The sequence below is a fragment of the Carassius auratus genome, chromosome 17 (genome assembly GCF_003368295.1).
Source record: "Carassius auratus strain Wakin chromosome 17, ASM336829v1, whole genome shotgun sequence".
Lineage (NCBI taxonomy): Eukaryota > Metazoa > Chordata > Actinopteri > Cypriniformes > Cyprinidae > Carassius > Carassius auratus.
Genome location: NC_039259.1, coordinates 8,202,938 through 8,229,626, shown reverse-complemented (window position 1 = coordinate 8,229,626; position 26,689 = coordinate 8,202,938). Strand labels below are relative to the sequence as shown.

General features: G+C 37.9%; 3 protein-coding genes across 6 annotated transcripts in view; 2 read left to right on the top strand and 1 right to left on the bottom strand.

The window, feature by feature from the left end:
• Positions 1–13,125, top strand: part of LOC113117133 (ras guanyl-releasing protein 3-like) — a 32,964-nt gene extending 19,839 nt beyond the window's left edge. For all 3 annotated transcript variants that reach the window (XM_026285561.1, XM_026285563.1, XM_026285562.1), the window contains 13 exons: positions 728–859; positions 1,400–1,547; positions 2,697–2,870; positions 3,720–3,836; positions 4,178–4,453; positions 4,576–4,656; positions 4,919–5,032; positions 5,364–5,479; positions 6,251–6,398; positions 7,774–7,810; positions 8,051–8,200; positions 8,945–9,330; positions 10,644–13,125. In XM_026285561.1, coding sequence (XP_026141346.1) covers positions 728–859; positions 1,400–1,547; positions 2,697–2,870; positions 3,720–3,836; positions 4,178–4,453; positions 4,576–4,656; positions 4,919–5,032; positions 5,364–5,479; positions 6,251–6,398; positions 7,774–7,810; positions 8,051–8,200; positions 8,945–9,330; positions 10,644–10,652 — 1,888 coding nt within the window. In that variant the 3' untranslated portion in view covers positions 10,653–13,125. The remainder of the gene's footprint in view (positions 1–727; positions 860–1,399; positions 1,548–2,696; positions 2,871–3,719; positions 3,837–4,177; positions 4,454–4,575; positions 4,657–4,918; positions 5,033–5,363; positions 5,480–6,250; positions 6,399–7,773; positions 7,811–8,050; positions 8,201–8,944; positions 9,331–10,643) is intronic.
• Positions 13,126–13,235: 110 nt separating this feature from the next.
• Positions 13,236–19,795, bottom strand: fam98a (family with sequence similarity 98 member A). The gene is made up of 8 exons (XM_026285564.1): positions 19,689–19,795; positions 18,473–18,621; positions 18,059–18,193; positions 17,505–17,689; positions 15,619–15,699; positions 15,371–15,487; positions 15,100–15,267; positions 13,236–14,607 (listed from the first exon to the last, which is right to left on the bottom strand). The coding sequence occupies exons 1-8, from the start codon at positions 19,727–19,729 to the stop codon at positions 13,957–13,959; spliced, it is 1,527 nt and encodes a 508-aa protein (XP_026141349.1). The 5' UTR covers positions 19,730–19,795; the 3' UTR covers positions 13,236–13,956.
• Positions 19,796–20,151: 356 nt separating this feature from the next.
• On the top strand, positions 20,152–26,614 carry LOC113117132 (serine/arginine repetitive matrix protein 2-like). 2 transcript variants are annotated; one of them, XM_026285560.1, is made up of 8 exons: positions 20,152–20,493; positions 20,992–21,137; positions 21,329–21,860; positions 23,554–24,139; positions 24,549–24,625; positions 24,725–24,824; positions 25,583–25,701; positions 25,810–26,614. In XM_026285560.1, the coding sequence occupies exons 1-8, from the start codon at positions 20,281–20,283 to the stop codon at positions 26,197–26,199; spliced, it is 2,163 nt and encodes a 720-aa protein (XP_026141345.1). In that variant the 5' UTR covers positions 20,152–20,280; the 3' UTR covers positions 26,200–26,614. The 2 variants fall into 2 exon arrangements, with proteins under 2 accessions (XP_026141345.1, XP_026141344.1); XM_026285559.1 differs by having other exon boundaries at positions 23,530–24,139.
• Positions 26,615–26,689: the final 75 nt, after the last annotated feature.

Here is a 26,689-nt window from a genome sequence, read left to right as displayed (position 1 = left end):
TTTGTAATATAAGTTTTCTAAATTTGCAGGATTATACAGTTAGTTTTTTTATTATTATTATTTTACTTTTGTGTTTATTTACAGTTTTTTCCCCTTGTCGTCTGTCCCCAGAACAGACCTGCAAATCTTTTTGGGGTTACAACATGTCAGTTAAGAACCACAGCTTTAAAATACCATGAAATCCCATCTAAACACTGTTTTGCTGCATATAAATATGGTAATTCTTGCTTCAAAGAATTAACTTGTACCATCACCGTACCACGGTGCAACCATAATTCTTTTTTGAAGGATGAGATGAGTTTAATTAGCACACCAGCAAACCAACTAACCAAATGTTTGCAGAGTTGTGAGCTGTTTCTGTCTCTTGCGTTTGTGGTCTAGACAGACTATGCTTCAAGGTTATAGTTCCCCACAAGTAAGTACAGTGATGATGGGTTTGAATATTTTCTCAAGGCTGTTGCCTGACAACAAGCAGCATTGAGCATGGCAGCTGGAGCAGTACTGAGAGGAAACTGATATATACAATGGGATTGCAGTTACTACATTTAGGTTTCTGTTATTTTGTTGAAATCGAAATGATCTGGGGCAGAAAATAAATATATGTAAACGTTTTCTTTTTTTGTACACTTTTAAAAGTCACTTTGTGTTTAGCCACCACAATAAAAGTTCAATGTAATTTACAGTTTAAAAAAACCCTGTGTGTGTGTGTGTGTGTGTGTGTGTGTAGGTACTGGATAGCTGAATTCCCTGCAGAGTTTGATCTGGATCTAGGTTTGATCCGTCTTACAGAAGAATTTCGAGATGCAGCCGCTCAGCTGGGTGGTGATGAGCACATTAAACTACTTGACATTTCTACAATGTGAGTGTTGTTACAAAACACAAACCCTCACTCAGGTTCTGAAGGTTGTGTATCTGCTCACAGCGTGCCAATCATTGACTGTGTCATTACTATTGACCTATTTGGCTTAATCATGAGCACCTTTTTGATTGAATTGAAAACACTTTGTTGTAAATTTAAATGTTGCTCTTTTATGGCATAACTTGACACTAATGAGCATGTGTTTTAATCACTGATTCAGATTATGTGGCGATGATTGCAGAGAGCATTGTGCACCTGTCACTAACTAACACTAAATGGCATCTTACGTTTTGCACATTATAATTCATGAGATCATTTCATGATTATGAGATTTTAGCAGATGTCGTGTCATAATGAGCCTAAACTACATTTTTGTTTGTGCTGTGAGATAACAGTGTGACATTATATAGAGGAAGATCTATTTTCTAAATATAATGCTGAGGTAATATTGTTATATTGTTGGAGAATAACCCCCTAACTACATGTAATAACTCTGGATTGGGATTGAGCATAACAGTGAAAACATCTTTGTCTTTTCAGCCCCTCGTATGACTGGATGCGTAAACTGACTCAGCGAAAGAAGCAGGTGAAGAAGGGTAAAGCGTCTCTGCTGTTTGATCATCTGGAACCCATTGAGTTGGCCGAACACCTCACCTTCTTAGAGTACAAGTCCATCAGGAGGATATCGGTTAGTGTGCGCAGCAGAAATGGAAAAATAGAGTGTTTCCTTCACCTGGGAAGGCCAGCAGCTGTAGTGGACTTACGTCAGTGAAGATAATGCATGCGTGTTTGTTTTTGTGATATCGAAAGAAAAAAGGATTACGCATATGAGAACACACTTCAGTTCACTTATCAGCTCTGCTGATTTTTTCCATCGGCCTCCATTGTTATTCTTAGCAGCTAACAGTATTTTTTTAGTTAACAAACATCCTTCCTTTATCCATTCCTCCCTTCTAAATCAGTGCTAAGCTTTGGAAAAAGGAATGTGATAGAAACCATGACATTTAAAGGGGTCATATGATGTTGTTAAAAAGAACATTATTTGTGTATTTGGTGTAATTAATTGTGCTTATGCGGTTTAAGGTTCAAAAAACACATTATTTTCTACATACTGTACAGTATTCTTTCTCCTCTATGCCCTGCCTTTCTGAAATGCGTCGTTTTTTTACAAAGCTCATCGTTCTGATTAGCCAGCCATCCAGTGCTTTGTGATTGGCCGAATGCCTCAAGCGTGTGATGGAAATATTACGCCCCTTAACATACTGTAATGCGTGTCCTGGTCAGAACACCAGCGAGACAAGACAAAAACAATAAAACACATTACAAACGAGCTATTTGTTGCATCCAGTGGAGACATAATTATGGATTATAATGACTTATACTGTGTTTTTACGTGTTGCGTTTTGTAGTTTGCACTCACATTTATTGGTGAGCAAGTGATGTAATGCTAAATTTCTCCAAATCTGTTCCAAGAAAGAAAGAAAACAATCTATATCTTGGATGGCCTGAGGAAGTGTAAATGAACATCAAATTTTCATTTTTGGGTGAAATTTAAATGTGTGTGTCAGTCAAATTACAAACTGGACTCTTTAGAAGCTGCATATGAGAGACTTTAGGGCGATCTGATTTACCAGAATGAATCCGTCTGTATATTCACAGTAACCATCTAAATGAACCTATTCACTAGAATGAAGACTGGCTATGTAATTTAGCATGCTAATTCACAAGTATCAAAATTTGAGTTTGTTATTGGAAAAGGTTTGTTACTTTGAAAACAGCTGTACTACTTTGTTTCTTTCTGAAACTAGTATGAATGTGTCTCTGTTTATGTCCTCAGTTCACAGATTACCAGAGTTACGTGATTCATGGCTGTCTAGTAGATAACCCCACATTAGAGCGCTCCATCGCTCTGTTTAACGGGATATCCCAGTGGGTTCAGCTGATGGTTCTCAGTAAACTTACCCCTCAGCACAGAGCAGAGGTCATCAACAAATACATCCATGTTGCACAGGTAAGAACATACATTTATCTTCAGCTTGTCTAACAGGATCGGAGGATTCCTGAAGAATTTTATATAATATATAATAATACAGGGGTAAGAAATAAAGGAACAGGAAATGTAGCTTCAAGGTAATGAAGTCCATAAAATGATCGAATTACTCATTATGAAAGACTAAGTTTGGTAAAAAGCCAGGATTGTGAAAAATAAACGTGCATTCTGAGTAGCGCACTAAAGCGACACTCTGTCGAACTGTACCGTTGATTACGCAAATGCGAGACCCTTCACCCAGCGAACCAGTTTCTGCATTCTGAAAGCAGCCAGATGACATTTCCAGGCCCTTTGATATGTAAATGTCTGCCAGCGAAAGAGTTTCGAGGGAGCCGCCTGCCTGCTCTCACGCCGCCGGGGGTGTATGAAACGCCTCTATTATGAAGAGCATCCAGGCATCCCTTTAGTACAAAGCCTGTGCTTTTAGTATCTGTTTTAAGGCCTGCTGGGCATGATCTGTGTCAGCTAATAGATGTTAAGTGTTGAGCTGTCGAGTTGCTGTAGCTCCAGTAATAAAGGAGTGCGCTGTTTTCATGAGATCAATTATGCTGCAAATGAAAAGCCCTAGATTATATGTGAACTAATGAACTATCTATTTATCTATCTATCTATCTATCTATCTATCTATCTATCTATCTATCTATCTATCTATCTATCTATCTATCTATCTATCTATCTATCTATCTATCTATCTATCTATCTATCTATCTATCTATCTATCTATCTATCTGTCCTATGTCTTTATATCCTATCAGATATCCCATTTATTGATCTATCTGACAGTCTATATGATTCTTCTGTCTCTTTCAGAAACTGCTCCACCTGCAGAACTTTAACACGTTGATGGCTGTAGTCGGGGGTCTGAGTCACAGCTCTATTTCCCGGCTGAAGGAAACTCATTCTCACCTCAGTCCAGAGGTCACCAAGGTGCATAAGTCATTGCAAAAACAGCTGTTTGGTTTCCTCTAAGAATTATTAGGAAACGATTCACTCCCTTGTCCGTAAAATCAAGCTGTCATTGGAGGCCAACTCCCAGTGCTGAAGCAGTGCATGTGATGTTACTTTTAGGAAACATTCTATGAGGCATAATCACAGTCAAAAGTATTTAAAAAATGGTTTAGAAAAGTAAGGCAAATGAATACGTTTAGGATGAATTTAAGTGTCTATATACAATTTCAGAGACCTGTAAAGGAGAAAGTAGTCAGACATGTGATATCTAGAACATATGAAAGAAAGAGGTGATTAATTTCACTAACTTGTCTGTCCAGATCTGGAATGAAATGACAGAGCTGGTTTCGTCAAAAGGCAATTACTGTGCTTACCGCAAAGCCTTCAGTGACAGCGAAGGGTTTAAGATCCCAATCCTAGGTGTTCACCTGAAGGACCTGATCGCCGTGCACGTGGTCTTCCCAGACTGGGTGGAGGATGGGAAAGTGAACATTGTTAAGATGCAGCAGCTGTATCTCACCTTTAATGAGCTGGTGTCCCTGCAGAGCGCTGTGGCTCAGGTGGAGCCCAACATGGACCTGATCTACCTGCTCACCGTGAGTTCTACTCGCACGTCTGTGCTCGTCAACCTCCACATTCAATCAAAGCCTCACCGCAGCACTGAATCACAGTGCTTTTCATCTATTCATTATTTGTATTTATGTCTGTTTGTGTAAAGCTGTCCTTGGATCTGTACTACACAGAAGATGAAATTTATGAGCTGTCCCTTCTTAGAGAACCACGTAACCCCAAATCTCAGGTATTTTAAAAGTATTCAAATAAAAATTGTGTTTATAAAATATTACAGTTTTAATGTATTTTTGATCAAATAAATGCAGCCTTGATGAACATAAGAATCTTTTAAAAAATATAAAAAATACATTCATTTAAGTGAAAATTTAATAAAGTTATCCCATCTTTAACTCTAACTCATTTGATATTGTGTTTCTGGAAAGAGTTTCTTTTGAAAAAATGAGCGCAGAACAGAATTAATTTCATGACATCCATGATTTGTTCTGCAGCCCACCTCACCCACAACGCCCAACAAACCTATGGCTCCGCTGGACTGGGCCTCTGGGGTCACCACCAAACCAGATCCCTCGGTGGTCAACAAACACATCAGGAAAGTGGTGGATGTAAGATGCTGTCAACATTATAGCTCATGTTTTATATAAATCGAAATGATTTTCATATTTGTTCAAATACATAAATGGCACCAGTTACTTTGCAGTTGTATAAAGCCAGAATATAAAGGCCCTGATTATGTCAAACATATTTCAGTGGCTCCAAACATCCTGAATGGTTTAATCATATGAATTTGATTATATGGTACATTATATCAGTGCACATTTTTATGCCACATGCAGAGAACAGTCCGGTCATTTAACAGATGTATGTTTTTTAACTTTTGCTCAATGCAACACATTCACTAAACTTGCGTATTCCTGTTTTTCATTGCATGTGAAGTCTGTCTTTCGTAACTATGACCATGACCATGACGGATACATATCTCAGGAAGACTTTGAGAGTATTGCTGCAAATTTCCCTTTCCTCGATTCCTTCTGTGTGCTTGATAAAGACCAGTAAGTAGGAAACACACGCACTCAAAATGTGTGATTCTTGTTAAAGGCCCCTGCAGTGCCAAACTGCTAATAGCATTTCTTTTCTGTGTCAGTGATCCTTTGTAAGTCTGGGCAATAGATTCAGAAGTGCTCGATGATATTGGAAGGGACACATTTTCAGTACATCATTTTATTTCTGACAGGGTTAATTTAGTGTCTGGAAATTCCTCAAAGGGTTCTTTCCAACCCGTGCTAAACTCGTAAGCATGCTGACTAAACATCACAGTTATGTACTATTTAAACAACAATAATAAATTATTAAATTGCAGTGTTTTCTTTTTAGTTTTGGGAAAATACAGCATATTTTTAAGCCTGAGACTTTCATTACCACTAGATGAACACATAAAAGTTTATTAATGTATTTAATTTTAATGATCAGAGAAGATGCATCATGTGTAATGCAGCATTAGTGACTTGAGGCCAAGCAGCTGCTCAGTGTGGGTTACCTGCTGCGCTGTTAAAAGGCTGAAGGTCATGACTCCCGGTGAAGGATGCACAGCATCAGACACGTACAGACTCTCTCACACACTCACAAATTCCCCAGGCGTCCTCTGTGGTTCGTCTTAGCAGTCAGCGCTCAAAGTGCATTACTGGCGTGTGACTGCATGCATTTCTTCTGAGCTCTTGCGCTCGCACTCATGACTCTGTTCACATATTATACCTGTTTTGACACAGGAAGCAAATGCTTTATGAGCTGGAGGCTATCATGATGATCTCTCTCTTTTTGTGCAGGGATGGATTGATCAGTAAGGATGAGATGATGGCGTATTTCCTGCGTGCCAACCCGCTGCTGCAGTGTAAGATGGGGCCTGGTTTTATTCACAACTTCCAGGAGATGACTTACCTGAAGCCAACATTCTGTGAACACTGCGCTGGATTTGTAAGAGCTGATTTTATTTGGCTCATACTAAATTGAGTCTTTCCTTTCACATCAGCACAATTGATAATGTATTTTTGGAGGTTCCTGCTGTGCAACGCTTATGCAAAGATACTCTCTATGACCAAAGTGCAGAAGACTTGAGGGTGTGTGTGTGCAAACAAGCATACCTAGCAAGATTTGAGTTTACCACAACATCACTTAACCAATGCAGACAGCGTTTAAAGGTTAAATCCAACCTTAAAACCACAGTCCCTAGCTGTTTTTCACTCCCAAGATGTCTGGCTAGTTGAGTTACGCATTTTATTGCTGTTCTTCTCATTTACAGGCCAAGTGGCTGACTGTAAAAAATAATGAAATACACAACTGTTCATAAGTTTGGGGTCAGTAACATTTTACTTTTTAACATTTATTTAGCAAGGATGCTTTAAATGAATCAAAATTGACAATAAAAATGCTGTTCTTATTTACTTTCTATTCACCACAGTTTCTACAAAAATACGTGCACTGTTTTAACATTGATAATAAGAAATGTTAATGAGCAGCATATTAGAATGATTTCTAAACAATCATGCATTTGTAATTACATGAAAAAATGACAATTTTCACATTTTAAATGATAATAATATTTCACAATAGTACTCTTTCGACTGCATTTTTTATAAAAAAGAAATAAAATAAAGCAGCCTTGATGAGCATTAAAGACGTCGAAAATGTAAAAAATTATTACTGACCCCAAACATTTCAACAAGTTACAGTAAATAATGATTTTGGATTATTTAACAAAATATAACAGCACTGGAAATTTTTGTACAGTGCATGACAGAAAACAACAAACATACATATAATATAATACAATGCCATTCAGACATTTTTAAGTGTCCACATACTTGTGAGTGTCATTGTTTGCAAAAAATCTCCGGCTTTAGACACACAGAAGTTGTCTTTCCTAGTAAATGCAACACATTTCCTGTTTCCACTGAAGTGAATATTCTGACCTGATGAACTATAGAATGAATGTATACACTACACTGAGTGTTTAGTCAAAGTCACTGCTGCTCAAATTGTTCTGTATTTACACAGATGGTTAGACAGGAATCCGCTGAGTTAACACACACATTCTTTAAAACAGATTTTCAGACACACACACACACACACATGCACAAAGATCCACCTTGACACACTGTATTGCACAGGAAGGGTGCAGTGTGTGGAAGTATCCTGTTTATTACTCATGGGTCTGTGTACAGAAAACTGTAAACTCAAATGGCATGAACTTGCTGCTTCTGTCCCCAATTCATAATTACTCTCATGCTTCTCTCTCTCCATTTTGTTCTCTTCATGCCCTTCCTCTTCACCCCTTCGTCCATGTTTTCAGCTCTGGGGAATTATTAAACAAGGATACAAGTGCAAAGGTAAGAAATAAATAAATAGAGCAAACCACAATCGATGCTTGAACAGGGCACTGATTTTCTAAATTCACTATTAGTTTCTTTTTTTCTGTTTATTTAGTTGTTAATAGTGGGTTGTTACGTCCCATGCATATGTGCTTAATATATATTTGTAAAGATTAGTAAAAAAATGTTTACTTTCTTTGTATACTATTGCCATTTATAAATCCAGATAAATGCACACTTTCTGTTGTCTGTTTTCAGACTGTGGTGTGAACTGCCATAAACAGTGTCGTGAGCTGCTGGTTTTGGCGTGTCGGCGTCTCCCTCGGTCCACGTCACTGGGCAATGTGTCTCCTGGAGGGCTCACACACAGCTCTTTACCCAGCAGCCCCAGCCTGCCCACGTGTAAAGGTAAAAACACACCTGTACAGTACATCACCCTCTGCTTAAAAATATCTAATCATCCTTTAAAATAAGCTAAATTTATCTGAGAAGCAAAATTAAAATGTTTATAAAGATAAATAATATAGAAATATATATACATACTATATACATGATCATATATTTTAAATTGTAATTGATTCCTATTATGGAAAATTTATTTAGTCAGTGTTGAAAACAGTTAATATTCTTGTGGAAACCATTATATATTTTGTGTCAAGATCGTTTAATTAGAACATCAAAATATTAGAACATCACTGATTTTGAAAATAGAATGATTTTGTGATATTATTCATGTCTTTTGATAAATTTAATGCATCCTTGCTGATAAAAGTATAATTAAATATATATATATATATATATATATATATATATATATATATATATATATATATATATATATATATATATATATATATATCGTTTAAACAAAAATCAAGATATATTCTTTGAAAACTATTTTTTTTTTGTAAATTGATCTTGTTTTATTAAAAATGTTTAATAAAAATTTAGACAAAAACATAAATTTAATGCATATATCATGTATATCATATATATATATATATATATATATATATATATATATATATATATATATATATATATATATATATATATGTTTTTATTATTATTATTATTATTTATTTTTTCTGATAATAAAATATTGAAGACATATTCCCTTTGCTCACATTCTCTCGTGCTGTTATTGCGCAGATGATGATGAGGTGTTTACGTTTCCTGCCGTATCGTCGTCATCAGGCTCTGATCTGGAGGGAAAGTCCATCACCCTGATGACTGGTTCAGCCCAGCGCATCTCAGTGCGGCTCCAGAGAGCCACCACCAGTCAGGCCACGCAGACAGAACCCCTGTGGCCCGAAAACGGCTGGGTGGCCGTCGCAGACAGCGGGTCACATACCTTCCCCAAAATGAGATACAGGCCTCACCGCAAAGCGTCCAAGAGCAAAGGCTTTGCCCGCTGGGAGAACGACACGCAGAGTTCAGCGGCGACAAGGAGCAACAGGAACTCACAGGAGCACAGCGAAGAGTCACAGCAGAACGGACTCGCAGAACAACATATGAACAAAACCAGGACCTCTGAGGTACGACTGAGAGAAAAGCATCTCATTTGAGTTCTGAAGAAATAATTCTTTAACTATTTTAAAGCTGCAGGACTGGTGACCGCCTTCTTGTTTCATGATCTTTTAATTCCCATATCTCTTCCAAGGCCCTAAAAAATAATTTTTATGAAACGTTGCTCCCCTGTTGACATGGAAATGCCAAGGTTTTGCGGTCTGGTGTTTCGTTGCTCTAGAGATAATCTTCATCAGCGGCCACAGAGCCGAGAGCGCCACAGTACTCACACTGATGGGCCTAAATATGGAGTACCACTAACCCGAGTAGGGCTCTAGGCTGTTATTTTAGGACCTGGCAGACACTTTGTTTTGGGTTAATAAAATGCAGAGCATACGTCTGACCAGGATTGTGTTGCTGTGTTTGTTAAATTCAGATCTCAGATGTGTTATTTGTAGAACAGGCTTTAAAAAGCAGGGTCACTTGACACACAGGGATTAGACTGCTGCTGCACCTGTCAGCGTTACAATGCAGAATTCGTTTTTAGGTGAGCAGTTCATGAATGTGCATGTTTAGACTAACTGAAATATTTTTTTTACCTTTTTAGACAGACAAACAAAACAACAATACTACAGTCAAACTATTTTATAAAAATAAGTATATTCATATTTATTTTCAGTTGAATAACTTCTAAATATAAATATGCATGCATATATAATAAATATTAATATAAAAAATGTACTTGATAATTTATTTTCAAATGTCATTTATTAATATTATTCATGTTAATATTATTAATATTAATCAATGTTGAAAACAGTTGTGCAGTTTAATATTTTTGTGGAAATCATGATATATTTAATGTCAATACTAAATAGAACAGTATTGATTTTTGAAATAGAAATCATTTGTGATTTTATTAATGTCTTTGCTGTCTTACTTTTGATCAGTTCTATGTATGTTTGCTGAATAAAAGTATTATTTATTATTTATTTTTTCAAATCTGTACTGATATAAATGTTTACCAGACAATATAAAATATAAAACACACACACACACACACACACACACACACACACACAAACACACACACACACACACACACACACACACACACACACACACACACACACACACATATATATATATATATATATATATATATATATATATATATATATATATATATATCTCTATATATATATATATATATATATATATATATATTGCTTACTTCCCCACAAAATCCCAAAACTGAAATTGTCCTGAGTAGGCAGCACTAATTATTTCCCCAGAACAAATGAGTCATGCGTCCTCATGATGTTCCACTGTGTGTTTTCAGATCAGCTGACTTGACTGCTCTGTGGGCCCATGCAGGACACCCTGGAGCCTGTCAGGACCACGGCCCAGAGGGCTGTCCGCTCTAGGGGGCATGCTGGGGTGCCTCATGCCTTCAGTGGATCAGGAATAGGGTCACTATTTCCACAGCCACAGTAAAAGAGGGGTGGCTAGCCACCCGCTGACTGAACTGGGGGAAGGGCTGCATCAAAGGAAAGGTCTCGGACTAAACAGCGAGTGACTGCGCTGTGCTGTCCTGGTTGAAAATCGAACTGAGAATCACTGGAAGCTGATGTGACGGATACATATAAAAGATGAGTGAGCAAGAGTATTTATGTTGATGTATATGCGACGCACGCTCTGATTTTCATTCTCCAAAAACACTACTCTGAAAGGACACAGTGGATGTGAAGGTTATATTCAGGTTGTCTGAAGTCGAAAGTGGAACTGGGAAAGTATGTATGATCGAACATTGAAACACTAACTTCATTTATGTGTTCCCCATCAACACATTATTATCTGAAATGGAAGGTACGTAGATTTTTAAAACCCTTTACCCCGAATATAATTATAAAAACCACCTACACGGTTTTACAGATTGTTTCTCCAATAGTTTGAACCATAGTTGTGTCTCCTGTGCTTGCAGACAGGTGACCTCTGACCTTATGCATCATTACATCAGCACTGCTTAGCAACATTGATAGCTATGTAAGGTTGAAAAGATACATGAATTCAAAGACTTTAATTCTGCCGACACAGGTGTGCTGTCAGCCAGGTGTTTATATGACCTCTGTTGCTAAGCGCCAGATGAGTGCATCTATAGTCTGTTGTGCAAAGTTCCTTCAGCACCATTTGTTCTGAAATAAGTTTGACACCTGACAGCCTCAGATGGGACAACCCTCATTAGACAATTTTTGCAGACAGTGTTAGTGAGAGAGACCACGCAGGTGGATCAACAGATGAACTGAGACAAACAGTGATTATAGTGAGACTTTGAGCCTATAGGATTAGATGCTCTTCTGGAACAGCATTTGCAGATTTAAAGAAACAGTTCCCCCCCAAAAATTAACATTCTGTCACTATTTACTCACCCTCGTGGCTTTGTAACTAAAATGTGTTTATTTCTTATATTTATTATGGAAAACAAAAGGATTTTTATCTGATAGGCTGCCCTACTTTGATACAAAGAAAGTTAAAATACTGAAAGAGATAGTTCACCCAAAAATTCAGATTCTGTTATCATTTAATCACCTTACAACAATAATATATAGAAGTTCATACAATGAAAGTCAATGGGTACCAAGACTGTTTGGTTACCAACATACTTCAAAATATCATCTATTACTTTGTGTGTGTGTGTGTGTGTGTGTGTGTGTGTTACCCTGTGGGATATTTCTAATACATCTGTTGTCTTTCACTCATTGATAAGTGAGAATTACTGCTGAAGTGTTGAGCACCCATTTGACATAAGAGCAGCAGCAGCCATATCAACACAATTTCTTGTGCAAACATCTTTATGTAATATAAGCTTTGTGAAATCAAGAGATGTGTATTGAAAAACTGATGACTCTTGCCACTTCTGGGCCATCAGAAGATATGGTCAGTAATAGCTGCTGTAAATTGACCAACCTTGTCATTGCTGTATTGACTATAGTCTTATGAATGTTTCTGGTTGATGCCAGGTTTACATGAGGGAACGATGTGCATTTACTACATTTTGAACATCAAGCATACAGACATGTTTATTCCCAAGGTTATTTCTGCACTTTTTCCTCATTACATTTCGGAGCTTCGCTATATATGTAAACCAATCTAATTATTGTTAGGATTTTACCCATGTTGAAAGAAGGTTGTGCAGAGAGCAGGTCATCTCAGCATCTCAGGGTTGCCAGTGAAATAAGCTTGACCTGTAAAACTGAATATTAAACACCAAGGGACTTTTACAATCTTGACTGGAATATTTGGAGACCATTTATATACATTTAGCTGGAAAAGACATTATAAAGGTATTACATTAAAAGTATTTATAGTGTATTTAAAAAAAGAAAAAAAAACTGGAGTTAGATTTGAACAGTCTGCTTTAACTAGAATGAGTGTAATAACTGTGTATGTCATATGTAGAAATGTTCTGTGACTCCTTCAGTGCACTGTTACAATTCACTTGCTGTTCATGGAAAACATCAATAAATACACTACTCTAACAAAGACTAATCAACTATTCAAACATTCTGTAGCTTTTAGGAAATATTCTAGGTTGTGTTTAATGTTTCCTAATGACTGGTTTAAAACTGTGATTAAGTGACTTTGAATGTTTAGAAATTAGTTTAGGCCATTTTGCAGGTATTAAACTAAAATAAATAGCTGTCTATCACCCCCATGTGGCCACTGTATTTCTAAGCATGTCACAATCACACTGCTTCATGGGAATCTGCTGAGTTTCTGTAGAACTCTTGTATTTCATTTAGTAAAGTTGTTTCTATCAACTATATGTAACCTCTGGTGTTTTATTGCCACTATAAACATGCTAGAATTTTTTTTATCAGTTTTCTGTGATTAAAAAATAAATTAAAAAAATACACCAAATACACCATTTCACGAGTTCTTTTTCTTTACAGTTTAATCATTCCAAAACCTTTAAACATCAGAAAGGTGAACTGTATCCACTCTTTCCCAAACCAGCAGAAAGCTCAAAAAGCAATTTAATCAATCTCGGGTTTTTCTACACAGTCAGCAAACGAACATTCACACGTGAGCGTCGAGAACTCAGCTGACCTTTGATCATACGTTAACAAAATCTCACTGATGGAGATGGGGAAAAAAAAAATTCAAGTGCTGACCGTTGAAATTACAGGATGGACATTGAGAACTAATGAATTCAAAGTAACATTTCCTTAAAAAAAAAGGAGAATAACAAAAGTTAGATCACTTCCTAGTATAAGGCTTTATCAGATTCCGAGTCGGGGCAGCGAGATCAGGCAGTAGACTGGACCGATGTCAATCATCAAAGAGGAAGGAAGAACAAAACAAACCCAGCATCGCACCAGAGTTCATCCTAGGAGATTTTGGCAACCTAACCTCACACTTCCAAATAACCTATTAGCTTAAATTGTCTGCAGGAAGCAGATTTGTTTAAACCAACCATACAGATGAAGAAGCGCATTGTTCATTCAGAGGAGATCTCTGTAAAACTCCAGAGGCACCATGGGATTGATGAGATGTAATGCCTGTCTGCTCATTCAGAGGCCTGCGTCTCTCTTGGTTTCCCACCCTCAGAGAATTGTGGGTCCTTTTTTGAAGCTGTAGATCGCAGTCTGTTTTCAGCTAGTAAACTGTCTTCCCTGCCCAAAACCGGCCTGGTTATACTGTTGCCCACCTTGCTGAAAGAATTGCTCAAATTGACCCCCTTGGTTATAATTCTGCCCTCCTCTTCCACCCCATCCTCCTCCCTGCCCACTTCCCCTTCCTCTTCCTCTACCCCCGCGCCCACCCCTTCCTCCTCTCTCCTGGTGTCGTCCTCCATCCTGATAGTAGCTCTCATGCTGGTATCCTCCTCCTTGATATCCCGTTCCCTGCTGGCCTCCTTGGTAGCCTCCTCCTTGGTATCCCGATCCCTGCTGGCCTCCTTGGTAGCCTCCTCCTCCTCCTCGATATCCGCCATCCTGGTAATGACCCTGGTATCCACCTCCACCAGAGCCGTCCTGCCAGTTCCCCTGCGCTTTACCTCCACGGTAGTCTCCTCTTCCTCCTCTGCCTCCTCCACCTCCTCTCTCATGACCTCCACGACCGCCCTGCTGCTGATCGTAGCCACCTCTTCCACCACCTCTTCCTCCTCCGCCACCGGAGTAGTACTGTCCTCCGCCGCCCCCTTGTGGACCATCCTGCCGTTTCTGCCATGTGGGCATCTCTGGAGGTGGGGCTTCGATCTCATTGGGTCTCCCTCCTCGATCAGGAACACGACCCATCCGGACCTAATAAACACAAGAATAGTAAATTCTCTGGGATGTACCGCTTAGCCTTTTATTTTTCGGAATGAAATGAATACTTTTATTCATAACATTGTGACACAAATGTATATTTCAAATAAATGGCATTCTTTTGAACATTCTATTCAAAGAACCCTGAAAACAAAATGTATCAGCGCAACCGTTTTTCGAAATAAATCATGTTTTTAGCAGTAAATCAGCATTTTAGAATGATTTATGAAGGATCGTGACAGCTGAAATTTTAACTTTGGCATCGTAAGAATATATGACATTTTTTTTGACAATCTCAATTTTTTTTTACTGTATTAACACAGTATAATTGTTTTTATTTTTTTGATCAAATTAGTGAGCATTAGAGACTACTTTTAAAAGCATTTGAAAATCTTATCAAGCCCTAACTTCTGAAATAGTGCAGCTACAAAAGAATTGGTAATAACATACATTCAGAAAGAGAAAGTGCATTCAAAACTAACCCACCTTGTTAATGGCACAGGCTGTTTTCTCCCTGATGTGACCACTGCTGGTTCTCAAGATCTTTGATAAATCTGCTCTAGCAGCAAACAGGTGGGCCACAGACACTCTGGTATTGGTGGCCAGCGCCGCTCGAAGAGGCTGGTACACTTTTGAAAGTTTATCAGCATGCGTCTGTATAATATTTACAAAGGAAAGTGATTTTAAATCAAATTCACATCACATTTTTGATCACTCTACAAGTTGAAGCAGTGTTTTATGACAGAGATTCTTGTACCTTGGCTCTTTCTGACCAGCCAAAAGACTGCACTGTCACATCCAGTCGTTTCAGCAACATCTTCCTTCTGACGTCATACTCATTCACAAGGGCTTGGTTTATTGCTTCAATTTTCTCCTGGAGGTTTAAGAGAAAAAATACAATAAAATACATGCTTTCAATTCAATTTTCCAAATTTAAGTCAATTTTCAAATTTCAAATGGTCAGTTTAGTGCTTTTAGAGAATATCAATCAAAATCAGAGCTAACCCAATGTACAGGGCCCAGTGGTTTCTTCAGCAGAGGTTCTCCTATATGAGCTGGAGGGACCTTGGACAAGGCCTCCTTCAGCTGTGGGAAAATTGCATTTGATTAGAACATACAAACAAACAATGATTCTTACTCAACAAATAAACATGTACATGCATTCTTATGTGAGCAGAAACTATTTTTATGCAGTATTACATCAGCTTTAGAACAGGTGCATCATTCTAATGTTGATTAATCTGGATTATTCTAAATTAAATGTGTAGCTTCAGTTAATAATTAGAACGGTCTCTAAATAGGATCATAAAAATTATTAACAAATCATGATTTGAAAGTGTAAAACTGTTATTATAGTGTTATTTTTATCATATACTAAAACGATTAAAAGATCTTGTCATTAATTTAAAATAAAGCTGACATAAAATAAAATATTAGATAAAACACTTAAACGCAAACAAAAGTCAAAAAGTGTTTTCTTACTGAAATGAGGTAAGTTTAAGATGATGTACTAAACTTAAAAAATAATCTAAAAAATAAAAATGACTAAAACTAAAATGACTAAAACTAAAACTCTTATGAAAATTAAAACTTTAACTTTTTCTACACTTTATTAACATCTACAGATACAATGTACTTAACTCTGGTTAAGCAATGGGAAAAGGATCTAAACACAATCACAGACAATACTTTTTGGAGACAAAATTGTATCAGCACATTCTGATAAATGCACTCAATGCACAATCAATATTTGAGATGAATATCTGCACACACTTTTGGTCCTGTCCATCAATTATTCCATTTTAGAAAGATGTTACTACTAAACTATCTGTCTATTTTAACTGTGAAATCCCGACGACAACTTCACTATGTCTACTAGGTGATCATTCTCAAATAAACCCCCCACTGGAGTAAGTCACCACAAGACTTTTGTCTCTATTTATCACCAAGAAAACATTAATTTTAATAAATTGGAAAAAATGAAAACTCTTGTACAATTATTAAGAGATAACATTAATAAAGAAAAACAGACAGCCATATTCAAACACAAGACTTCCGAATTTAAACAACTATATGGCTCTCCTTTCCTACATATCAAGTTACCCTAATTTGTGAATTATTGCCCCCACACTAAATTAAAATATATACCTGCATTATGTAGAAAGAGGGGAGAGGGGAGAGAGTTTTTGAATCCATTCAGTCGATCTCTGGGTCTGGTGGTAGCGCTTTAGCTTAGCATAGATCATTGAATCTGATTAGACCGTTACCATCTTCCTAAAAAATGACCAAAGAGTTTTTATATTTTTCCTATTTAAAACATGGCTTTTCTGTAACATAGTGTACAAAGACCAAACGGAAAATGAAAAGTTGCAATTTTCTAGGCCGATATGGCTGGGAACAATACTATTCTGCTATTGCTGCAACTACACAAACTAGCTGGGGACTATTTTCAGGCACTGCTTAATATCACTGCACCTGCTGCACCCGTGGTATGGCGTGTTTAAGGCGGGACATTTATGCCGTCGGCACTGTTTTCTCAGTATGCACGCATGCACTTTGTAGTCCTGTTTAGTCTGTGCTAAACGTTAATGGTTCATATTTTAAAGTCAGCTCTTTTTTCTGTCTTCTTAGTCCTATTTTACTCTTCTTGTCTTATTTAATATAATTTAATAATGTCCAGTTTAATTTCTTTGCAATCCTGTGTTTTTGTCTTTGTAGCACCGTCCTTGATCCTGGAGAAAAGCTAACTCAAAATATTAATAAATACTATAACAGCATATAAATAATATTAAAATAACACACAGAGGTTTTCTGTATGAATCCATTAGTGATCCCAATGTGTGTGCACATTTAATATACATTCATATAAATTGCCTGTAATTAAACCCCACCTTCTTCTCAATACCACTGAAGAACTGGAACATGGTGATGTTAGGAGGAGGTTTGGACATGCCCAGAGCCATACAGATGCCCTTCAGCTCCATGAAGACTTTACTGCCGCCGGTCTCCTGCCCCTTCTTCTGGGGGTGGTTCACTAAAATCATCCTAGCTGACTCAAGCTCTGAGATCAAGAAGCCTAGATGAATGGTATGAATATGAATAATTTTTATGATGTACAAGGATCTTGAACCTGTTCTTTTAATATCATTGAGATATTAAAGTAGTTTTTTTTTTTTTTTTATCATATTCAGAATTTTTATCTGTGCCATATTCATTTTAGTTAGTCATTTTGTTGTGTTCTCTATATAGTTCATATGAATTTTTATCAAATTTTTTGTAAATCAAGTTAAAAGAAAATAAAAATGAGAACAGCTGCCTTGGCAACTAGCCGAAAAAAGTTGAAATTAATATTTTTATTTATAGTTAACTTGTTTTTAGTTAACTATTTCAAGTAACAAAATTCAAAAAGCTTCATAGGAATGAGCAAATGATTTTGTTTACATACTCAGCAGTAACAGGCAGTTGTTTGCATTCAGCAGACGTTTGGTGACCTCTCCAGTGATGAGAGCAGGATATGGACAGCACAGCTCAGCTAAAAGACCACTCATCTCCAGCTGAAACCCCTCAGCCTCGCTCGGACCTGCACAAGCCACACACAAAACCAATGATTCACATTCTGACTGACACTTTCTTCGTCTCGTAGATCAGTGGTTCCCCACCACATGACTGGAGGCCCCCGAACACAGCACATTTTGCATCTCTCCTGTGTTTGACACTCCCAATTCAGGACTTGGAGTCTCTACTAATGAGGTGTGTTTGATTAAGGACAGACTGAAAACATGTAGTGTTTGGGGGCTTCCAGGAACGGGGTTGGGAACCACTGTCGTAGATGATATCATATGTGCGGGATCACACTCACAGTTGGTCGCCTGCACATTCTCCTCTAGTCTGCAGTAGAGCTTCAGCTCAGAGACAAGCCAGGCACACAGTTTAGTGTACTCTGGAGATGCAGCACCACCAGTCACAGCTGTCTCAAGAGCTCCATCCTCTAGGAGTGGACCCTGGTATCTGCAAACACACACACACACACACACACTTTTTATTTGCTTATGTTTGCATTTCAAGATGGTCCTGAGTCATTCTGCACTTTCCCTGCTATTCAGGAGGATGTGAAGTGACCCACTGATGTTTCAACCTTTGTTTATCTGTTATATATTTTGAAAAAGCTAGATGCATTAAATTAAGAAAATGAGACTTCATACATAAGTTAGTTCTGATCCTCAAATGACATTACTAATAATTTACCTATTACATCTAAAGGCTTTTGATCTTGCACAAATACGACTCATACCTACCAGTTCTTCACTGATTCTAAAACAGTCTACGGACTGACAGATCTGGAGCTGGGAATGTGGTGGCAGAGGTGTGTTCATTTAGGCTATGATGATTCAGACTATTTAAGGCAGTGGAGATATTTGAGATATCTGAAGCACTGACTGCTGACGCAGCACGGCCCAATCACTTCATTGATTACGTAAATCATGCTGTCAAATACATGTGCCAAAATCTCAGCTTTAATATATTATGACAGACAACAAATCACGGCTGTTGATGGATACAAAAAAATATTTGAAATTAATAGTTATTCGCCTCAAGTTGATACAATCAACAGCAGTTCAGAATAGGGAAAGCGGTTCTATGTCTCAGATCGTGCAGAACACCGGTATCTGCATTACTGTAAGGGTAGGTTTAGGGCTGGGGTAGTTGTAGACTTTAATAAAAACGCAATCTAATTGGTAGAAAATAATATTTATTGTTGGTTTCCTGTAACTGTATCCCTTTTAGCTACAACCGCAATATAACACATAATTACTGTATTTGCAGTACTGTTAGGGTATGATTAGGGTTGTGGTAGGTGTAGATGTTAATAAACCATAACTTTACAGTAGAATTTTTGTTGTGGAATTGTACTACCCACTGTTTTGGTGGGAGGTAGGAAAATCTGACAGCGTAGGACAAATCGACAGAACACCGGGACATGTGTGCACGAGCTCAGATTTACGCCGTTAAACCGAAAATCAAAACGTCTGATAAAGCAATAAAATATATGCCAACGAAAGATTTGATTCACCTACCCTAGGTCCTCCAATGAATCAAGAATATCAGTGAACTCCATCGCAAATTACTCCCTCTAGCAGCCGTAATGACTGCACTGCTGGGTTGGCATAATGGGGTCCTTTACAGCTCCTGTAGGCGACCAGACACATTGCCGGATACGTTTTATCGGTTCTTGCGTTCCCCCGTAAAGAAAATAAACAACAGTATTTTTTAAATAAGTATTAATTAAATCATAAAATGAATCATTTATTTAATTTTATCATTCATGTATTCATTTTTATAACTTATTTTTGCATTTATTAATGATTTGCTACATTTCATATGCACACATTAAATTTTACTTCGTTTACGAATATTGAGAATACCGGGTCTATAACTTTTTTTAATTATAATATATATTAAATATATTAATATATTAAATACATATATATATATATATATATATATCGTCGTTTGGACAGGCGTCTTTGAGCGTCGCTGTGGCTCCAGTCCTGCAGGCGGCGCTGTGGCCGCGCTCGGTCTCATGCAGACACACCGGAGCTCAGATAGTGAATGAAAAATTAACTCGTTGAAACCATACATGAATTGATTCGATATTTATGCACAAACATGTACCGAGGTACGTCAAACCCGGACTATGGCCGACTACCGGTACCCCCTTCAGGGTTCGGACACCCCGCAGCATCTTTTGGACCTCCGCCGTTCTGCCCTCCTTTTGGGGTTCCTCCAGGGCCTCCATACTGCGTTCCTCCGCCCGCTCCTCCTCCGGGACGCCCGTACGGAGCAGGGAACGAAAACTACAACAGAGAATCGTTTTACGAGGTGCGTGTTTGTCGGTCCAGTCATAAACCCAATCCGCATCTTCTTGTCGCAGGATTGGCTGCATCCACTTGGTGAAAATGCTAAATTTATATATTTAATATAACATTTAATATATTGTGTATATATCTTTGGATTCGTTACGAAATGCATTTTCGGAGCAGTGTGTGAAAGTATGGTGAATTAATATTATATGTGGTTACTGAAAGGCAATCTCAAGCAGTCGCCTGCAGTTTACAATGACACTCGTTTGTTAGATTGATTAGTGGCCTGCAGATATTTACATACTTTGTCATTTAACGTCATACTTTCTTTTTTTATGTTGGTTTAAAACGTATTCTTTCTAGGTCTAAATGGCAGAAATCTCATATTTTCATTGTGATCTAAGATTTTGTATTGGAAATGATTTGTGTCTTATATCTGTATATGAATATAGACATTTTATTTGCCGGTGTGTAGTGATATTTCTGTTTTTCCTTCATTCCTTTCTATCCCCTGCAGAACCGACCCTTCGCCAGCCACACTGCTGACCAAAGTGGATCCACACTGATCAACTCTCTGCTTAAGTCTGCAAATCAGCTTCAGCTTGGTCACACCTCAAACAATTGGTCAACCCAAAGTCTAGATGAACAAAACCAAGAAGTTAGGTATAAATAACTATAGTTTGAAATTCCTGTGTTGCAAAGCTGAACTTTCAGCAGCCATTTCTCCAGTCTTCAGTGTGCACTTGATCATATAATATAATGATTTGATACTCAAGTAACATTTATTATTTTCAGTATCGTGTGTACATATAAAACTGGTAATTCTGTATCCATTTCCATGCATTTCAATAAAGGAAAAAGGCAGAAGAGTTTCTCCGAATCCTGGAGGCAAGTGACCGGATTGAGCTGCCAGGAGATAAAAATGACAGTGGCACAGGAGACAAGCATCCCAGCCAAACATGCAGTCGGAGCAGAGGGAGGAGCCGTCCACGCAGTCGCAGCAGGAGCCGTGGAAAGAGCCGGGGTCGTAGTCAAGCTCGGATTCGTGGAAAGAGTCGCGCTCGCAGCAAAACACGCAGCCGCAGTCGCACTCGAGGTAAAAGCCACACAAGGGCCAAAAGCCGTGTGAGGAGTCGTAGCCGCAGTCGCAGTCATGGGAAGAGTGGAACACGCAGTAAGAGTCAGTCCCGCCCGAGCCCCAACCAAACAAAACAGTCATCCAGAGGAACCGCTGAAGGCAATCACAACTCTAGCAGCGCCAGCAGCGGAATCAGCCTTGCCAGTAGTGCCATGCCTGATCTATTTCATGGACTAAAACAGATCCTACAAAACAAAGATCTAGACAAACACCTTCCTTTGGTCAAGAATGCCCTCCTTAGAAGCCAGGTACGCCACACTATTTTGTCATGTTTTGAGTTTCTATATTTTTTGGTTTACGGGTCAATGACACAACGTTTTATTAAAGCACACTAAGTCATTTTTTTTTTTTTTTTTTTTTGTAATTTTTTTTTTTATAAAAGTTAAAATTATTATTAATGAGACCATTAAAAAATCCCCCTTCTAAACAAATTTAACCACTTTGATGAACCTGTAATAATATTAATGAATGTAATAAAAATATTTGAAAGCCGTCAGGATGAAGGAAATTGCATAAATACGTCATTCCCACTTGCTTGTAATGTCATTTCCACACGCAGAGAAATGTAGCTCAAATGTCATTCAAATGGCAAATCTTTGGGGAATCGCCAGTTGTTAAAACAAAAACTATACAGACACATAGTGTAGTTTAAAGGAAATTGCCACAGTTTTTTAAACATCCACTATGGTCTTCCCCTTAATTTAGACGAGTTGATATGTACCTCTCCTGTATCAGTGCCTGCACTCGATCACTGTTGGCGCAGTAATATCATCACTCCTGAAAATATCACCCTCTCCCTCTAATTTCCGTAAATACAACTAACATGAGGAGTTTTCAGGAGTGATGATATTACTGCGCCGGGGTCGAAGTGCTCTTCCTTCTTGAATGATGTTAAAGGATTAGTTCACCCAATAATCAAAATGATGTCATTAATAACTCACCCTCATGTCGTTCCAAACCTGTGAGACCTCCGTTCATCTTCGGAACACAGTTTAAGATATTTTAGATTTAGTCCGAGAGCTCTCAGTGCCTCCATTGAAGCTGTGTGAACGGTATACTGTCCATGTCCAGAAAGGTAAGAAAAACATCAAAGTAGTCCATGTGACATCAGAGGGTCCGTTAGAATTTTTTGAAGCATCGAAAATACATTTTGGTCCAATAATAGCAAAAACTATGACTTTATTCAGCATTGTCTTCTCTTCCGTGTCAACGAGTCATTATCTGGCTCGTCTCGGTGTTCATCTTCAGTTCTCTCTTCACAGCAGTTCAGTCAGCTCACTGTTTGAGTAAATGAATTACTCCGGGATATTGGTTTGTTTGAACTCAGAGGGAGTGCCAGCCACATTAAAAAAGGTCTCACTGGTTTGGAACGACATGAGGGTGAGTTATTAATGACATCATTTTGATTATTGGGTGAACTAACCCTTTAAGCTTAACGCTAGTATAGTGGTTCCACACGCTACAGTGATCGACTGCACGCACTGAGACGGGAGAGGTACGTACCAAATCATCTAAGCTGAGGGAAGAACATAATGGAATATGAAAAACCGTGGCATTTTCCTTTAAGAAAAACACATTAAAATGCCATTCATACAGACGTAAATATGAGTAAATAAACTTTAGTTCATTAGTTTGACATAACCTTTTATTATTGTACATTTATAATGAATTTATAATGCACGATTTAAAAAAAAAAATACTTTCAAAAATAAATTTCACAACATTTTAAGATGGTTAAGATGTGTTCAAAGTAAAATTGTAGAGGCAATAAATTTGAACTTTAAATCAATTTGAAAGAGTAATTTTTTTAGGAACCTGGTCCAATCCTAGACACCTGTCTTTTTTGTTGCTGCTAATACTTGACATTGATATTTATTTTGTCTTGTTGACTTTCATACCCATCATTTTCTCTACAAGGAATGTGAAATGTTTTCTAAACAGAACACTGAAGACACAAGGGGAATGTTTCCAGCAAATCAGTATGCAGGCTTCCAGAACCTAGAACCTGAAGCCTCTGCTGAACTGCGTTATGGTTCCATGCTTCCTCACGAGAGGGCTGGCGGAGACGGCGGCAGCTTTTCCAATATCTTATCCTGGAACACACCCAACCAGCAGCCTGAAACCAAGCCTGCGTTCCAGACTGTTGAAGATGAAGAGAAATTCCTTTATGGAGAGGAAGAGGAGCGATCCAAACCTCAGGCTGTGACCGTTCCTTTGGCCCAGACGAGATCTGTGAGGTCTCCGGTTCATCATCTCAGTAAAGAAAACCAGACTCACGGTCTCCAGGAACCCAAAGCACATGCCGTGTCTGCTAGCGTGCCACCCGCTGCTTCTGGCACAACGAAAGTCACTCCAGAGGAATGCGAGAAGGTGAGAACCCTCCTGAGGACCATCGGCCTGAATCCAGGCATGGCTGACATCTGTAAAATGGCTGCCAGGCTAAAGGAGAAAAAGGGAGAACAAGGAACACCTGCTTCGCTCTCGATGCTCAAACCAACCCTGGAGGCACTGCAAGCACTGTCCAGAGGTCAGAACTGGCATGCTTTATGATTTTTAGTTGTCACGTTTACCCAAACTTTAATAAAGCCCAAGCAGCATTCAGCACCAGAGTTAGAGAACATGCGATCCATGCCAGATGGAGGTTTTCAAACTATTTTGAAAGTCTTTTCAAAAGAAGTAGGCCTATGTATAAAACTAAAAAGGCTGAAATGATCTAAAATCTGTTCTACAGTTGTTTGGGATTGCATTAACTGGTCTTTTAAGTTTCAGAATTGTGTCTGGAGATTCATGAAAGTGCATTTTAAGAGGCTGCATTGCATCATAGCTGTTGTTTTGTTCTTGATGTCTGTCAGCTATTTGAAGAAATTATAAAAAGACCAAGAAGACTTCATAAGGACCTTGTGCTTGTAATGCAATCAACTTTTGTGTGTTTTCAGTGACCAAAACCGATGACAGTAGGAGTAATCGCTCTGGAAGCAGCCATTCTAATCACGATTCCAAGCGTGAGGGAAAGGTATGGAGAGTTTGGAAACCTTAACATCTTTAACACTGTCAGGTCAGTATTATGTCATACTCCCAAGAGTCTAACTGTGAACACCTTTGACTGTTTTAGAAGACGAATGAGAAGGAGAGAGACAGACGAGAGAAACAGATTCAAAAGAAAAGGAAAGAGTACCTGGTGAAGGAACTGGAGGGTCTCCTGAAACAGGAAGGTATTAAATGAGCACTTCAACTTGAGCAATGTGTCTTATTAAAGATGCTGTTAGTGATTTCAGCTGCCTTGCATTAAATAAGTAAACACTGGATTATAATACTTACATTTTATTTAAGAATTATAGCCCATTTTATCAGTAATGGTCATAATCCATATCTTTAAAATGTCACATAATGCTAATTTTTCTTTTGGTTCAGTTCAACTTTTTATTTATTTGTTTGTTTGTTTGAAATATGAACCATATAATACTATCATTACCGTCATATAGTTATTCAGTAAATAACTATATATATATTTTTTAAATATTGTTTATCTTGTGGTTCAATTCAACAAATTATTTCAATCATGAACCGTGTGTGAAATTTAAAAAATATATATTTTAACCATGAGCCATACAGCAATAAAGTTTTTATTTGTTCAATAACTAATTTTCTTTTTTGAATCATGAACCTTGCTGTTATTTTGTACTGCATTTAATTGAACCACAATCCACAATACTGATATTGTTTTGTTATATGTTCAATACATTTATTGTATTTATTGATAAGCCTTATTATATTGTTTTCATTTGGGTTCAATTCATAAATTAGATTATTCCATTTACTTTAACCATGAACCATATATTTTTTTTCAATGCAACTATTTATTGATTTTTTTATTGTATTAAATCCGTTGATCATTATTGAAAAGTTAAGTTTAAATATGCATCTTTGCAAATATACGTTTATGTATCAACAACATGCATCTTGATTGTAGGTGAGGGTGATTTGATCCCAGTGATGGGTTTCTTCTGCCAGCGTTGTGAGGAGTTCTTTGGTGATATGAACAGCGCAGAGAGACATGTAGAAAGTCACAGCCACAAGGACAGGAACAAGGTGACATTATAAATGCCTTTTTTACCGCGGATCACTAACTCTAAATTATATTACACTGCATCTGTAATGTTGGGAAAGAAACAAAAGCTTTCTCTGTTGTCTTTGCAGACATCTGGGTCACAGGAGCAGCACAGGGATGCGAAGAGACATGAAGATCAGCATCACACATCATCTCACAGACGAGAGAGCCCACACAGTAGGTCCTCAAGGGTCTACCAGGACCACAAGGAACGCAGTCCTGACAGAAAGCGCACCAGAGACGAAAGAAGCCCTCATTCTACAGATATCAAAGTCAAAAAAGAGCCAGAGGGCAAAGACAGTAAAGATGAGAGTAAAGACAAATACAAAGAGAAAAGGGATAAACCTGATGACGACGATGATGCAGAATCAACAAAGAGTGAGAAAAAGAAAAAGAAGAAGGAGAAAAAAATGAAGAAAAAAGAAAAGAAGAAGAAAAAGGACAAGGAGAAGAAAAAAGCAGAAAAGGATTCACCTTAGTGTTAAAGATCTTTCTTCTAAAAGCGTCAGCTGTGTTTGAGCTACACATCAGTCAGCAGTCATTGGTGAGTCTTCTCTGGTTGAAGGCCTCAGAATGCCCAGACCTGATTGTTAATATGTTAATGCATCCTGTAGGTGACACTCCAACCGCATACAGTGTAGTACAGGGATGCTTCAGACACTTTCAGCCTGTTAGATTTAAATGTGAACAACCAGAGAAGATGTCAAACTAAGGCCAGAACTTACTATAAATGTGCAGACATTCTGGTTGTATTTCCAGCTCAACCTGAAGTTTGTCTCATTCGTCATTGTCCTATGAACAGTGTTCCACAAATCAAACACGCTCTAAAATATATAAACAATAATACTTTGCTTGAAAAATGTGTGTGCAGGAATAAAAGGTTTTTAGATTAGAGGTTGGTGGTCAGTGTTTTCTATTTGCTTTATAACCCTCAGGTTAATGCCAGGTTGATATTGAAATTGGACCTTT